Source organism: Salvelinus alpinus, chromosome 14 (genome assembly GCF_045679555.1).
Source record: "Salvelinus alpinus chromosome 14, SLU_Salpinus.1, whole genome shotgun sequence".
Taxonomy (NCBI): Eukaryota; Metazoa; Chordata; class Actinopteri; order Salmoniformes; family Salmonidae; genus Salvelinus; species Salvelinus alpinus.
The window spans coordinates 38,899,254-38,913,493 of record NC_092099.1 but is presented as its reverse complement, the minus strand read 5'-3'; the positions used below and the strand labels follow the sequence as shown (position 1 = coordinate 38,913,493).

The following is a 14,240-nucleotide window of genomic DNA, read 5'->3' as shown; positions in this document are numbered from 1 at the left end:
CTCCTCGTCCTCCTCTTCTTCCTCATCTTTGTGGCTCCTTTATTCACCTATTCCCTCTATATTGAGTCATGCTTGCTTTAACTTTTTTTATTCCTGTGGTTACTACTGAGTATTATATCCTGGTTTCAATAAATTCTCGACTTGTCAAATAGTTGATGCTATAGAACAGGCTATAGAACAGGTCTGTCTCGATGTAACTAAAAGCATGATCTCATCTGACTTGTGTCTAAGTTTGTGTGAGACAGATTAGCAACAGTCCCCACAAATATCATTGTTTCTCATTGTTGGATGGATGCATCTCTCTGAAGCTTTGTTTGCAGACAGACAAGGGCTGTGGTTAGAACCCCAGGACATGGTGTTCCTTTCATTCCTATAACCTGCTCACGTCTCGTCTCCTCAGAAAGGAACTCTCTGTACTCTGTAGATATATGGGGAGACTAAAGAAACGCTGTGCTGTGTTGCTCTAACTGTAACTCACTGTCCTAGCTCTGCATCAAAGACCCCTCTCTCTCTGTGGTCTCCACTGCCGTGTCTTTGAGACACAGGACAGACAACAGTACACCGCCATCTCTAGTGTTGTCCTCCTAGAAGTACTCACATGCAGCTACCCAGAACCAGAGGGTCTTTCTCTCTTTCATTCTCTTTTGACCTTTTTCTAATTTTCACTTCCTGTTTTTTAGGCTAAATTCATTCTTCACTCTCCTCCAGTCAGTGTAGGCAGCAAATGAAAGTGTAGTAAGGAGTAGTTCTGTATGAATCCCCTTTCGCCCCTCAGCCTACCTACTATATGAATCCCCTTTCGCCCCTCAGCCTACCTACTATATGAATCCCCTTTCGCCCCTCAGCCTACCTGCTATATGAATTCCCTCTCTCCCTCAGCCTACCTGCTACATTAATCCCCTCTGCCCCTCAGCCTACCTACTATATGAATCCCCTTTCGCCCCTCAGCCTACCTACTATATGAATCCCCTCTGGCCCTCAGCCTACCTACTATATGAATCCTCTCTGCCCCTCAGCCTACCTGCTACATTAATCCCCTCTGCCCCTCAGCCTATCTACTATATGAATCCCCTCTGGCCCTCAGCCTACCTACTATATGAATCCCCTCCGCCCCTCAGCCTACCTACTATATGAATGCCCTCCGCCCCTCAGCCTATCTACTATATGAATACCCTCTGCCCCTCAGCCTACCTACTATATGAATCCCCTCCGCCCCTCAGCCTACCTACTATATGAATCCCCTCCGCCCCTCAGCCTACCTACTATATGAATCCCCTCCGCCCCTCAGCCTACCTACTATATGAATACCCTCCGCCCCTCAGCCTACCTACTATATGAATCCCCCCCCCCCGCCCCTCAGCCTATCTACTATATGAATCCCCTCCGCCCCTCAGCCTACCTACTATATGAATCCCCTCTGGCCCTCAGCCTACCTACTATATGAATCCCCTCCGCCCCTCAGCCTACCTACTATATGAATCCCCTCCGCCCCTCAGCCTACCTACTATATGAATACCCTCTGCCCCTCAGCCTACCTACTATATGAATCCCCTCCGCCCCTCAGCCTACCTACTATATGAATCCCCTCCGCTCCTCAGCCTACCTACTATATGAATCCCCTCCGCCCCTCAGCCTACCTACTATATGAATACCCTCTGCCCCTCAGCCTACCTACTATATGAATACCCTCTGCCCCTCAGCCTACCTACTATATGAATCCCCTCTGCCCCTCAGCCTATCTACTATATGAATCCCCTCCGCCCCTCAGCCTATCTACTATATGAATCCCCTCTGCCCCTCAGCCTACCTACTATATGAATCCCCTCTGCCCCTCAGCCTATCTACTATATGAATCCCCTCTGGCCCTCAGCCTATCTACTATATGAATCCCCTCTGGCCCTCAGCCTATCTACTATATGAATCCCCTCCGTCCCTCAGCCTATCTACTATATGAATCGCCTCCGCCCCTCAGCCTATCTACTATATGAATCCCCTCCGCCCCTCAGCCTATCTATTATATGAATCGCCTCCGCCCCTCAGCCAACCTACTATATGAATCCCCACCGCCCCTCAGCCAACCTACTATATGAATCCCCTCTGCCCCTCAGCCTACCTACTATATGAATCCTCTCTGCCCCTCAGCCTACCTACTATATGAATCCCCTCTGCCGCTCAGCTTACCTACTATTTGAATCCTCTCTGCCGCTCAGCCTACCTACTATATGAATCCTCTCTGCCCCTCAGCCTACCTACTATATGAATCCCCTCCGCCCCTCAGCCTACCTACTATATGAATCCCCTCTGCCCCTCAGCCTACCTACTATATGAATCCTCTCTGCCCCTCAGCCTACCTACTATATGAATCCCCTCCGCCCCTCAGCCTACCTACTATATGAATCCTCTCTGCCCCTCAGCCAACCTACTATATGAATCCTCTCTGCCCCTCAGCCTACCTACTATATGAATCCTCTCTGCCCCTCAGCCTACCTACTATATGAATCCTCTCTGCCCCTCAGCCTACCTACTATATGAATCCTCTCTGCCCCTCAGCCTACCTACTATATGAATCCTCTCTGCCCCTCAGCCAACCTACTATATGAATCCCCTCCGCTCCTCAGCCTACCTACTATATGAATCCCCTCCGCCCCTCAGCCTACCTACTATATGAATACCCTCTGCCCCTCAGCCTACCTACTATATGAATACCCTCTGCCCCTCAGCCTACCTACTATATGAATCCCCTCTGCCCCTCAGCCTATCTACTATATGAATCCCCTCCGCCCCTCAGCCTATCTACTATATGAATCCCCTCTGCCCCTCAGCCTACCTACTATATGAATCCCCTCTGCCCCTCAGCCTATCTACTATATGAATCCCCTCTGGCCCTCAGCCTATCTACTATATGAATCCCCTCTGGCCCTCAGCCTATCTACTATATGAATCCCCTCCGTCCCTCAGCCTATCTACTATATGAATCGCCTCCGCCCCTCAGCCTATCTACTATATGAATCCCCTCCGCCCCTCAGCCTATCTATTATATGAATCGCCTCCGCCCCTCAGCCAACCTACTATATGAATCCCCACCGCCCCTCAGCCAACCTACTATATGAATCCCCTCTGCCCCTCAGCCTACCTACTATATGAATCCTCTCTGCCCCTCAGCCTACCTACTATATGAATCCCCTCTGCCGCTCAGCTTACCTACTATTTGAATCCCCTCTGCCGCTCAGCCTACCTACTATATGAATCCTCTCTGCCCCTCAGCCTACCTACTATATGAATCCCCTCCGCCCCTCAGCCTACCTACTATATGAATCCCCTCTGCCCCTCAGCCTACCTACTATATGAATCCTCTCTGCCCCTCAGCCTACCTACTATATGAATCCCCTCCGCCCCTCAGCCTACCTACTATATGAATCCTCTCTGCCCCTCAGCCAACCTACTATATGAATCCTCTCTGCCCCTCAGCCTACCTACTATATGAATCCTCTCTGCCCCTCAGCCTACCTACTATATGAATCCCCTCTGCCCCTCAGCCTACCTACTATATGAATCCTCTCTGCCCCTCAGCCTACCTACTATATGAATCCTCTCTGCCCCTCAGCCAACCTACTATATGAATCCTCTCTGCCCCTCAGCCTACCTACTATATGAATCCCCTCTGCCCCTCAGCCTACCTACTATATGAATCCCCTCTGCCCCTCAGCCTATCTACTATATGAATCCCCTCTGGCCCTCAGCCTATCTACTATATGAATCCCCTCTGGCCCTCAGCCTATCTACTATATGAATCCCCTCCGTCCCTCAGCCTATCTACTATATGAATCGCCTCCGCCCCTCAGCCTATCTACTATATGAATCCCCTCCGCCCCTCAGCCTATCTATTATATGAATCGCCTCCGCCCCTCAGCCAACCTACTATATGAATCCCCACCGCCCCTCAGCCAACCTACTATATGAATCCCCTCTGCCCCTCAGCCTACCTACTATATGAATCCTCTCTGCCCCTCAGCCTACCTACTATATGAATCCCCTCTGCCGCTCAGCTTACCTACTATTTGAATCCCCTCTGCCGCTCAGCCTACCTACTATATGAATCCTCTCTGCCCCTCAGCCTACCTACTATATGAATCCCCTCCGCCCCTCAGCCTACCTACTATATGAATCCCCTCTGCCCCTCAGCCTACCTACTATATGAATCCTCTCTGCCCCTCAGCCTACCTACTATATGAATCCCCTCCGCCCCTCAGCCTACCTACTATATGAATCCTCTCTGCCCCTCAGCCAACCTACTATATGAATCCTCTCTGCCCCTCAGCCTACCTACTATATGAATCCTCTCTGCCCCTCAGCCTACCTACTATATGAATCCTCTCTGCCCCTCAGCCTACCTACTATATGAATCCTCTCTGCCCCTCAGCCTACCTACTATATGAATCCTCTCTGCCCCTCAGCCAACCTACTATATGAATCCTCTCTGCCCCTCAGCCTACCTACTATATGAATCCTCTCTGCCCCTCAGCCTACCTACTATATGAATACCCACCGCCCCTCAGCCTACCTACTATATGAATCCTCTCTGCCCCTCAGCCTACCTACTATATGAATCCTCTCTGCCCCTCAGCCTACCTACTATATGAATACCCACCGCCCCTCAGCCTACCTACTATATGAATCCTCTCTGCCCCTCAGCCTACCTACTATATGAATACCCACCGCCCCTCAGCCTACCTACTATATGAATCCTCTCTGCCCCTCAGCCTACCTACTATATGAATACCCACCGCCCCTCAGCCTACCTACTATATGAATCCCCTCTGCCGCTCAGCTTACCTACTATTTGAATCCCCTCTGCCGCTCAGCTTACCTACTATTTGAATCCCCTCTGCCGCTCAGCTTACCTACTATTTGAATCCCCTCTGCCCCTCAGCCTACCTACTATATGAATCCCCTCCGCCGCTCAGCTTACCTACTACACTACCTGAGCGTTGAATGTAATGTTAGGCACACTTCTGTGGCATACGGAGTAGGTTGGCATGACGTTCTCTTACGTACAAGGCTGTAGTTGAAAGGGCTCTTCTCCCTTCTCCTCTCTCTATCTCTGTCCCTCCCTGCCCCCTGGGAGACACATGACACAGTGCCAGGAAACAGGCGAAGAGATTGAGAGGGGAAAGAGACCGAGACAGAGAAACAGAGAGAGAGACAGTGACAATGTATTGTACAATCAAAATCAAATCAAATTAAATGTTATTAGTTACATACACATGGTTAGCAGATGTTAATGTGAGTGTAGTGAAATGCTTGTGCTTTTAGTTCAGAAAATGCAGTAATATCTTACATATAATGTAACAAATTCACAACAACTACCTCATACACATAAATGTAAAGGGATGAATAAGAATATGTACATGTAAATATATGGATGAGCGATGGCCGTGCGACATAGGCAAGATGCAGTAAATGGTATAGAATAGAGTATATATATATGAGATGAGTAATGTAGGATATGTACACATTATTAAAGTGGCGTTTTTTAAAGTGACTAGTGATACCTTTATTAAGTACAATTATTAAAGTGGCCAGAGATTTGAGTCTGTATGTTGTCAGCAGCCTCTCTATGTTAGTCTCTCGGTCCCAGCTTTGATGCACCTGTACTGACCTCGCCTTCTGGATGATAACGGGGTGAACAGGCAGTGGCTCGGGTGGTTATTGTCCTTGATGATCTTTTTGGCCTTCCTGTGACATTGGGTGCTGTAGGTGTCCTGGAGGGCAGGTAGTTTGCTCCCGGTGATGCATTGTGCAGACCACACTACCCTCTGGAGAACTTACTTTCCCCTGTCACAGTGAAGTCACAGATTGGCACTGCATGGATTGTGTTTACAGTATCTGAACCCATCACAAACACATTGTTGAATGGCAATATGAATTCATTCCTAGAATTGCTGTGCAAATGTGTAGTGTGCATGTGATTGGTTGTTCTTGGAGGTGTTTTAGATGCTACATGGAGAGCTATGGAATCACTCATTTTTGACATTACATGAGACAATAAAAGGGTTCTGAGACAAGAAACAATAGGTTCCTGTTTGTCACCCAAATAGAGGCAGCCGACTGAGTCTAAAGGCTGAGAGCGTTGAGGCTATTTGCATGTTCAAGAATAGCTGCTGAAAGCAGGATTTTGGTGATACATCCAACATCTGCAAAAGGCCACATGGGGGAGGTTTTGTAAATGAGGTGTGTGTGTGTGTGTTGCCTATTCCAACATGAAAGTGTAACTGCCCATTGCGGCTGGCTGCTGGCGACAGTTCACAGGTGCTTAGGCCTAGATCATTGGAGCAGACAGATACGTCAGGGTGTTTTTCCATTACCGAGACATTATATTACTTTAGTTGGTAGAACATTAGATTCTTATAATGCCAGGGTAGTGGGTTTGATTCCCAAGACCACCCATACGTTAAATGTATGCGCGCGTGACTGTAAGTCGCTTTAGATAAAAGTATCTTAGTTATCAGACTGAAACATGTTATTCCCACAGTAACAGGTCAGGTAGTTTCTATTGACGTAGTCACCTCTGCTATACATTTTATCACGTGAACTACTCCTATTTTGGGCCAGAGTCTGGGTCACTGGTGGGTGTTGTCTGGACTGCCAACTCATTATGAATTTATTCATTCATTCATTCATTAATGAGTAATTCATTCATGAGTGAATGAATGAATGAAGTAGAATTCATAAATTAATGAAGAAAGATTGGAAGGAAGGAAGGGAGGAAGGATTGAAGGAGGGAAGGAAGGATCAACGGATGGATCTTCTCTGTGGGAAAGCTAGGTGAAGTTTTGGCCTGTCTCACCAGCATAAACCCCATCTGAATGGAACTGGCAGCATGAATCACTTCTCACCTCCAGCTGCTGAGGAGAAACACATGCGCTGTCTAACGTTGGAGTTATTTTCCTCCCACTAAGGGATGCAGAACATATTGACTGTCTCTGTACTAGGCTTAATTATGCAACATAGTAGTGAACTAGTATTTTTGCGCCTGGAAGAGTTGTAACAGTTGTTCCTTGGCGTATGAAAGGAACACGTCTGTATTCGAGAGTCTGGTTTGTGTGAGGGATCCTACTAGTTGTGGAGCATAATTACTCCATAGCTCATCACAGCCCTCCTCTATTTTCTGTCTTCTCCATGGGCTCTGTTTGTTTACTACAACCTCCTACAGCAGTGTTTCTCAACTCCAGACCTCCAGTACCCCCAACAGCACACATTTTTGTTTTAGCCCCGGACCAACTCACCTGATTGAACTCATTGAGGGCTTGATGATTAGTTGACAAGTTGAATCAGGTGTGCTTGTCTCGGGCTACAACCAAAAGGTGTTCTCTTGGGTGTACTCGAGGACTGGAGTTGGGAACACTGTCCTAGAAAGTTCATATAGACTCTGTTCTCCACAGGTTCTAAGCGTTTACTACAACCTCCTAGAGAGTTCACATACTGTAGATTTGCGTCACCACAAAAATGCTTTGGACCATGCCCACTCTCTCTCTGTCCATCCATCTGTCTATTAAATTAATATTTTGTTATTTTGATATTATTTCTCTCATTTAGTGGGCAAACCACACAAGTGCAACTACTGTGGGCGGAGCTACAAACAGAGGATTTCATTGGAGGAGCATAAAGAGCGTTGCCATAACTACCTCCAGAGTGTTGCCATGGATCCCACCTCCATCACCAGGCCTTATCCAGGTGAGTGTCAATGTCCTGCTCTGGTACAGAGACCTGCTATATGGTACAGCACTGATGGTATGGATGCGGAAACGTCTGCTTTGTTTGCCACTTTTCCGCACCTTGCACTTTCTCTTTTTATAATTGATCATTCAAGCATGAAGTTCAATTGAAGACCACTTTTGTTTCTCTGCCACCTTATTGTAGAGTAAGTGCGAGTACCCTGTGAACTCTACTTAGTTATTTGACATTTATACACCAGCCACCTACAAGCCTTGGTGCAGACTTTCATTCTGCTTTTCCACACACACGCGCACGCACACACACACACACACACACACACACACACACACACACACACACACACACACACACACACACACACACACACACACACACACACACACACACACACACACACACACACACACACACACACACACACACACACACACACTCCTCTGACCCCTAGGTGAGGTCCCTAAAGAGCAGAGGCCCCTGGCCGAGGCTGTTGCCAGGGCAACCTTCGACCGCCCACCAGTCATCGAGAGACTGCAGAGTAACATGGGGAAGAGGAAGAGCACCACCCCACAAAAGTTTGTGGGTAAGAATCATCACATCACTTCCTGTGGTGGGGAGCACAATGGTGTGTTGACCCCAAGGATAACTAACTCACAATTACTCATATAAGCTTATATAACTATTGTATTTAAAAGGACAATGCATCATTATATTTTTCTTTACAGTAACTATTTGAAATGTTTCAGTGTTTGATAATTATTAATTTGTTATTAAAGGTAGACTCAGCAAAAATTACATTGCCACGAGCAGCACCGGAGATATTGAGATGATTGAGATGCAACACTTCGCTCTCACACAGTCACACACAGTGTCTGTGCATGCGCATGGGTGCTTCATGCTGTTCACAGCGTGGTAGCTAGGGCACCAAAACAGCTGAGAAGTTCAGCCTCTCACTTCAACACTCTTAGTTGTTACAGAAATCGACCCACCATATTGTTTACGTTTTGCATCTCCCTCATATCACTGAGTATTTAGTGGGGTATTTAGTTAATTCCATTTTTTGATTGAATTTAACCTGTTCTGTTAGGTTAAATTCAGTTTACAGTTTTGATTGTTTATGTTTTATGTTCAGTTTGACTGAAATGCAACAGGATAAGTTCATGCATGCAAAAAAGGGAATTGCGTGCCTGGGCAGAGGTTTAGCAACAAAAATATTACCTTGATTTAACGGTAGAAATTAACAAACTATTCACAGATTTCAGCCTTTTGTTCGATTGTTTTAGATTTCAGATCCATTGGTCTTATCCACTGTATTTCTACATTCAATTACAATAAATACTTATCATCAATAACATTATTTTTTTTTGTATTACGAAACAGTTGTAAACATTTAGTTGGCATGTAACTGACAATAATTTTTGCATATTAGCATTGAACACAGTTATTTTGTTTGTGAGGTATAATTCACTGCACTATTAGATAGAGCGAGACACAGAGAGCGGATGAGAGAGACGAGGGCATGTTTTTCACTCTGTGGTTTGTTACACCTGTATCTCTGCCATAGCTCTTATCGAGAGAGGGGCAAAACAGCTCACCGCATCCCTGTTCTGGAGGGGTTAAACAGTGCATTCAGATAGATGGGGATTTCCACTATTAAACACAAAACCTCTGAGATAATGCAATAAGAAAAACAAGAAAATTAGCTTCTCAAAAGGGAAAAGGTTCAACTGTGACAGGCACTCATATTCATATACTATATATTTACACTTGTATGTATAGTATACTAGTTGTTGCTAAACATGGTTTCAAGAGGTGTCATTCAACCAGACACTTTCTCCATACATATGTGAGTTTCATTGTGGTAATATGCATTCTGTGCTCTGTGCAGGTGAGAAGATGATGCGTTACAGTTATCCAGAGCTGAGCTATGACATGAGTCTGAAGTATGAGAAGGAGGCGGAGCTGATGCAGGCTCACATGATGGACCAGGCTATCAACAACGCCATCTCTTACCTGGGCTCTGACTCCCTGAGACCCCTAGTCCACCACCCCCATCCGCACGGTCCACACGGTCCACACCCATCCCTCTCAATGGCTGAGGTGGTAAACATGGGCAACCCCCTCTTCCACCACGTCTACCCCCTGGAACCAGGGCCAGGGCACCGTATGGACCGACCAAGCAGCCGGGACGCCCCACCTCATCCTTCACCTCTGCACCCTCCTCTTCCTGACTTTACTCCCTCCTCCAACGGGCCCATCGCCCTCACCAGACCCAAGCAGCACCAGCTCCAGGGTACCAGAGAGGAGAGAGAGTGTCCTAGCAACAGTGGGCTGGACTCGGCCGAATCTGCCCGGAGCAGCCCTCAGGAGAGGCTGGGTTACCACAGGAACCACAGAAACAACCCCCACCCCCGACCCAGGTCCAGACCCAGTCCAGCCAATGGCGGGAGAGAGGAAGGGCGAGGTGGGGCTGAGGTGGGTGGGGTGGGGTTTACAGAGGAGGTGGCCCGGGGAGAGGCGGCAGAGACGAGTCAGGACGGGGTGCGTGTGTTTGGGCGAGAGGGCCGGGAGGTGAGGGTGTTCCAGTGTGAGCACTGCTGTGTTCTCTTCCTGGACCACGTTATGTACACCATCCACATGGGCTGTCATGGTTACAGGGACCCGCTGGAGTGCAACATCTGTGGCCACCGCAGTAAGGACTGCTACGAGTTCTCATCTCACATCATCCGCGGGGAACACACCTTCCAGTAGAGGGCTGGACAAGACAGGAGCCGTCCCTCCCCATCCCCACCCCAGGACTGTGATGTTGAACTAACTGTGTGTGGTCAATGCAACCAACCAAGGCAGAGAAAACTAACTAACATTTGCTGCAGCATAATGAAACTGACTATATAATTCCAAACAAATATATGAAGGTCTGGGCCAAATACAAATTTTCATTTTTTAAGGTGTTTTGAAGATTTTAAAGTTGAGATATGCATCTGAAGTGAGGGATTTCTTCGTGTGGGAAAAAGAGGACAAAGAATAAGTACACCTATTCAGTTTTGTTGTGGTCTGTCTCTGAGATTGTCAAAGAGCAACTAATACTGTGAGTAGTTATATTATAGTTTAAAAGTCGTTTTACTGTCCTTGTCTTGCATACTGTATTGTTGCACTTGTTTGCTGCAACACAAACTGCCATGTAAGAGCTCAACTTATCAAGGGGGCTTTCCCTGACTCCACCACCCAAACCATTTCATGCAACATACATCTTCTCTGTCTTATGTCAAAAGCCTTGCTAACTGCAAAGTGCTCAGACGTGTTGTCACACCAGCCACATTAGAGAGGGAGAGAGAGAAGAGCGAGTGAGAGAGAGAGAGAGACATAGAGAGAGAGAGAGAGAGAGAGAGAACAAGAAAGAGAGAAAGAAAGAAAATACAAGAGAAAGAGAGAGAGACTTATTGATTTACTTTTTCAGACATTGTATACAAATTTGTTATTAAAGTTTTGTTCATTACACTAGCTAACTATCTGCTTTCCTTAGAACAGTTCCTTTAACCTTATCAGTTCCACAACACTTCACAGAGGAAAGGAAAAGCACTGCACTGCAACCTGCCTCCCTAAACCTGTTCTTGCACTAGCAGCCTGATGCCTTGAGGGATGGGGAGGCCGGGAATGGATGAGGCCCTCCCTGGTTCAATAGCAACTTCACATATCTTTCTCGCAGCTTGCCTTTACCCCACTCATGTGTCTTTAGTGAACAGGCGGCTTTCTGCAGATTACATGTCCGTGCATGTACTCCACTGTACTCCAGGGTTGGGATCAATGCCATTTCAATTCAGTCAATGAAAAAAAGCAATGAGGAAAATTGGCATTGGAATTTGGAATTGCAATTTACTTTTTTTGTTGATAGAATTTAAATTGAATTGATCCGAACCCTGCTGTACAGTGGATATGAATGATGTGGAAAGGATTTAGCCCAGTACAAATGGCAATGCACTTTAAACTGATACACTGGTACTGTCAAGTAGACAGAAAGCAGTGTGGTTTAGAGTTTACTAAGAGCCTTTTTAGAAGGATACTGCCAATGAAGAAAGATGGCACTGATTTGGATCAAATATGATAATCTAGGTGCACTTGGACAAATGCGTAAGACAATGTACATACTGCTCTTTAGATAACTGATATTTTTCTGGCAAAATATGTATTTTGCAGCGTATACCATATTTTGAATTGACACTGTCTTTTGTCTTGATAGTCTTTGGCCATTGGAATGGCCCTATGTATATGGCCAGGAACAGTTCACTGTTCAATTCAAACTTCTTCTCTCCTGCCTGGTCTATGTAACCTCCCTGGTCAAAGTAGCAGCTTATTTCTGTTTACATGACAGCGACGTGGACAAATTATATATCTACTCATAGTGCAACAGACATACGGTACTTCTATTACAACACCTTATTGTTACTGTAAAGTATTGGCAATAGTATCTGTTTCCACTTTTTAGTTGTTGTAGTATCTCATATACTATTGTACATTGTACATTCCCACACTGCATTATTGTTATTAAATGAGCGCCCCTATTTTTGTATTTAATCACACCTTTATCTTTGATAACAAATATTTCTATAGGTGTTCTAATGCAACGGTATAGGCCTATTCTATGTTATAATTGTCTTAAATCTATTGTATGTCTGCCTATTTTCTTTGTCTAAACAAATCCACAAACATAACAGCTCGCTATGAAGCAAGCATGATGCAAAGAAATTGTTTTTAGAGATGTTTTTTAGAATATACAGTACCAGTCAAAAGTTTTGACACCTACTCAATCAAGTTTTTTTATTTTTTTATTTGTACTATTTTCTACATAATAGAATAATAGTGAAGACATCAAAACTATGAAATAACACATGGAATCATGTGAAAAAGTGTTAAACCAATCAAAATATATTTTATATTTGTGATTCTTCAAAGTAGCCACCCTTTGCCTTGATGACAGCTTTGCACACTCTTGACATTCTCTCAACCAGCTTCAACTGGAATGCTTTTCCAACAGTTTTGAAGGAGTTCCCACATATGCTGAGCACTTGGCTATTTTTCCTTCACTCTGCGGTCCAACTCATCCCAAACCATCTCAATTGGGTTGAGGTCCGGTGATTGTGGAGGCCAGGTCATCTGATGCAGCACTCCATCAGTCTCCTTCTAGGTCAAATAGCCCTTAAACAGCGTGAAGGTGTGTTGGGTCCAAAACAAATGATAGTCCCACTAAGCGCAAACCAGATGGGATGGCATATCGCTGCAGAATGCTGTGGTAGCCATGCTGGTTAAGTGTGCCTTGAATTCTAAATAAATCACCAACAGTGTCACCAGCAAAGCACACACACACCATCACACCTCTTCTTCCATGCTTCACGGTGGGAACCACACATGTGGAGATCCTCTGTTCAGATACTCTGCGTCTCACACGGCGGTTGGAACCAAAAATCTCAAATTAGGACTCATCAGACCAAAGGACAGATTTCCACCGGTCTAATGTCCATTGCTCGTGTTTCATGCTGGTTAAGTGTGCCTTCCCACACCTCCTCCTCCATGCGTCACGGTGGGAACCACAAATGCGGATATAATCCGTTCACCTACTCTCACAAAGACAGGGTGGTTGAAAGAAAGGACAGATTTCCACCGGTCTAATGTCCATTGCTCGTGTTTCCTGGCCCAAGCAAGTATCTTCTTATTATTGGTGTCCTTTACTAGTGGTTTCTTTGGAGCAATTCGACCATGAAAGCCTGATTCACGCAGTCTCCTCTGAACAGTTGATGTTCAGATGTGTCTGTTACTTGAACTCTGTGAAGTATTTATTTGAGCTGCAATTTCTGAGGCTGGTAACTCTGCTGCAGAGGATAAATTCATTAAAGGTACCTCTGGGTCTTCTTTTCCTGTGGCGGTCCTCATGAGAACCAGTTTCATCATAGCGCTTGATGGTTTTTGCGACTGCACTTGAAGAAACTTTCAAAGTTCTTGACATTTTCTGGATTGACTGACCTTCATGTCCTAAAGTAATGATGTACTGTTGTTTTTCTTTGCTTATTTGAGCCGCCATAATATGGACTTGGTCTTTTACCAAATAGGGCAATCTTCTGTATACCACCCTTACCTTGTCACAACACAACTGATTGGCTCAAACACATTAAGAAGGAAAGACATTTAAAAATATATATGTTTAACAATGTAGAATATATATATGTTTCTACAATGTAGAAAATAGTAAAAACATAAAGAAAATCCTTCAATGAGTAAGAGTGTCCAACCTTTTGACTGGTACTGTATGAAAAACATATGTCACACCACCTGTAGTAAAGAGCACACAATTGCTTTACTTTCTGTTACAAAACATTTATGCAGAGGCATTATATGTTATATTTGTCACTGTAGTTAATCTGCTTGTATTTTGTTTTATTCTCTCCTTCCAAAAGCATCGATGTGTGCATTAATTGCTTTGACAACTCCCCCATTGAGGAAGACAGTGTCAGCAC

General features: G+C 45.4%; 1 protein-coding gene across 5 annotated transcripts in view; it reads left to right on the top strand.

Moving 5' to 3' along the window:
* LOC139538904 (zinc finger protein Helios-like) overlaps positions 1–11,235 on the top strand; it is a 31,158-nt gene extending 19,923 nt beyond the window's left edge. For all 5 annotated transcript variants that reach the window (XM_071341468.1, XM_071341464.1, XM_071341466.1 and 2 more), the window contains 3 exons: positions 7,597–7,734; positions 8,186–8,317; positions 9,623–11,235. In XM_071341468.1, the coding sequence (XP_071197569.1) occupies positions 7,597–7,734; positions 8,186–8,317; positions 9,623–10,485 (1,133 nt within the window). In that variant the 3' untranslated portion in view covers positions 10,486–11,235. The remainder of the gene's footprint in view (positions 1–7,596; positions 7,735–8,185; positions 8,318–9,622) is intronic.
* Positions 11,236–14,240: the final 3,005 nt, after the last annotated feature.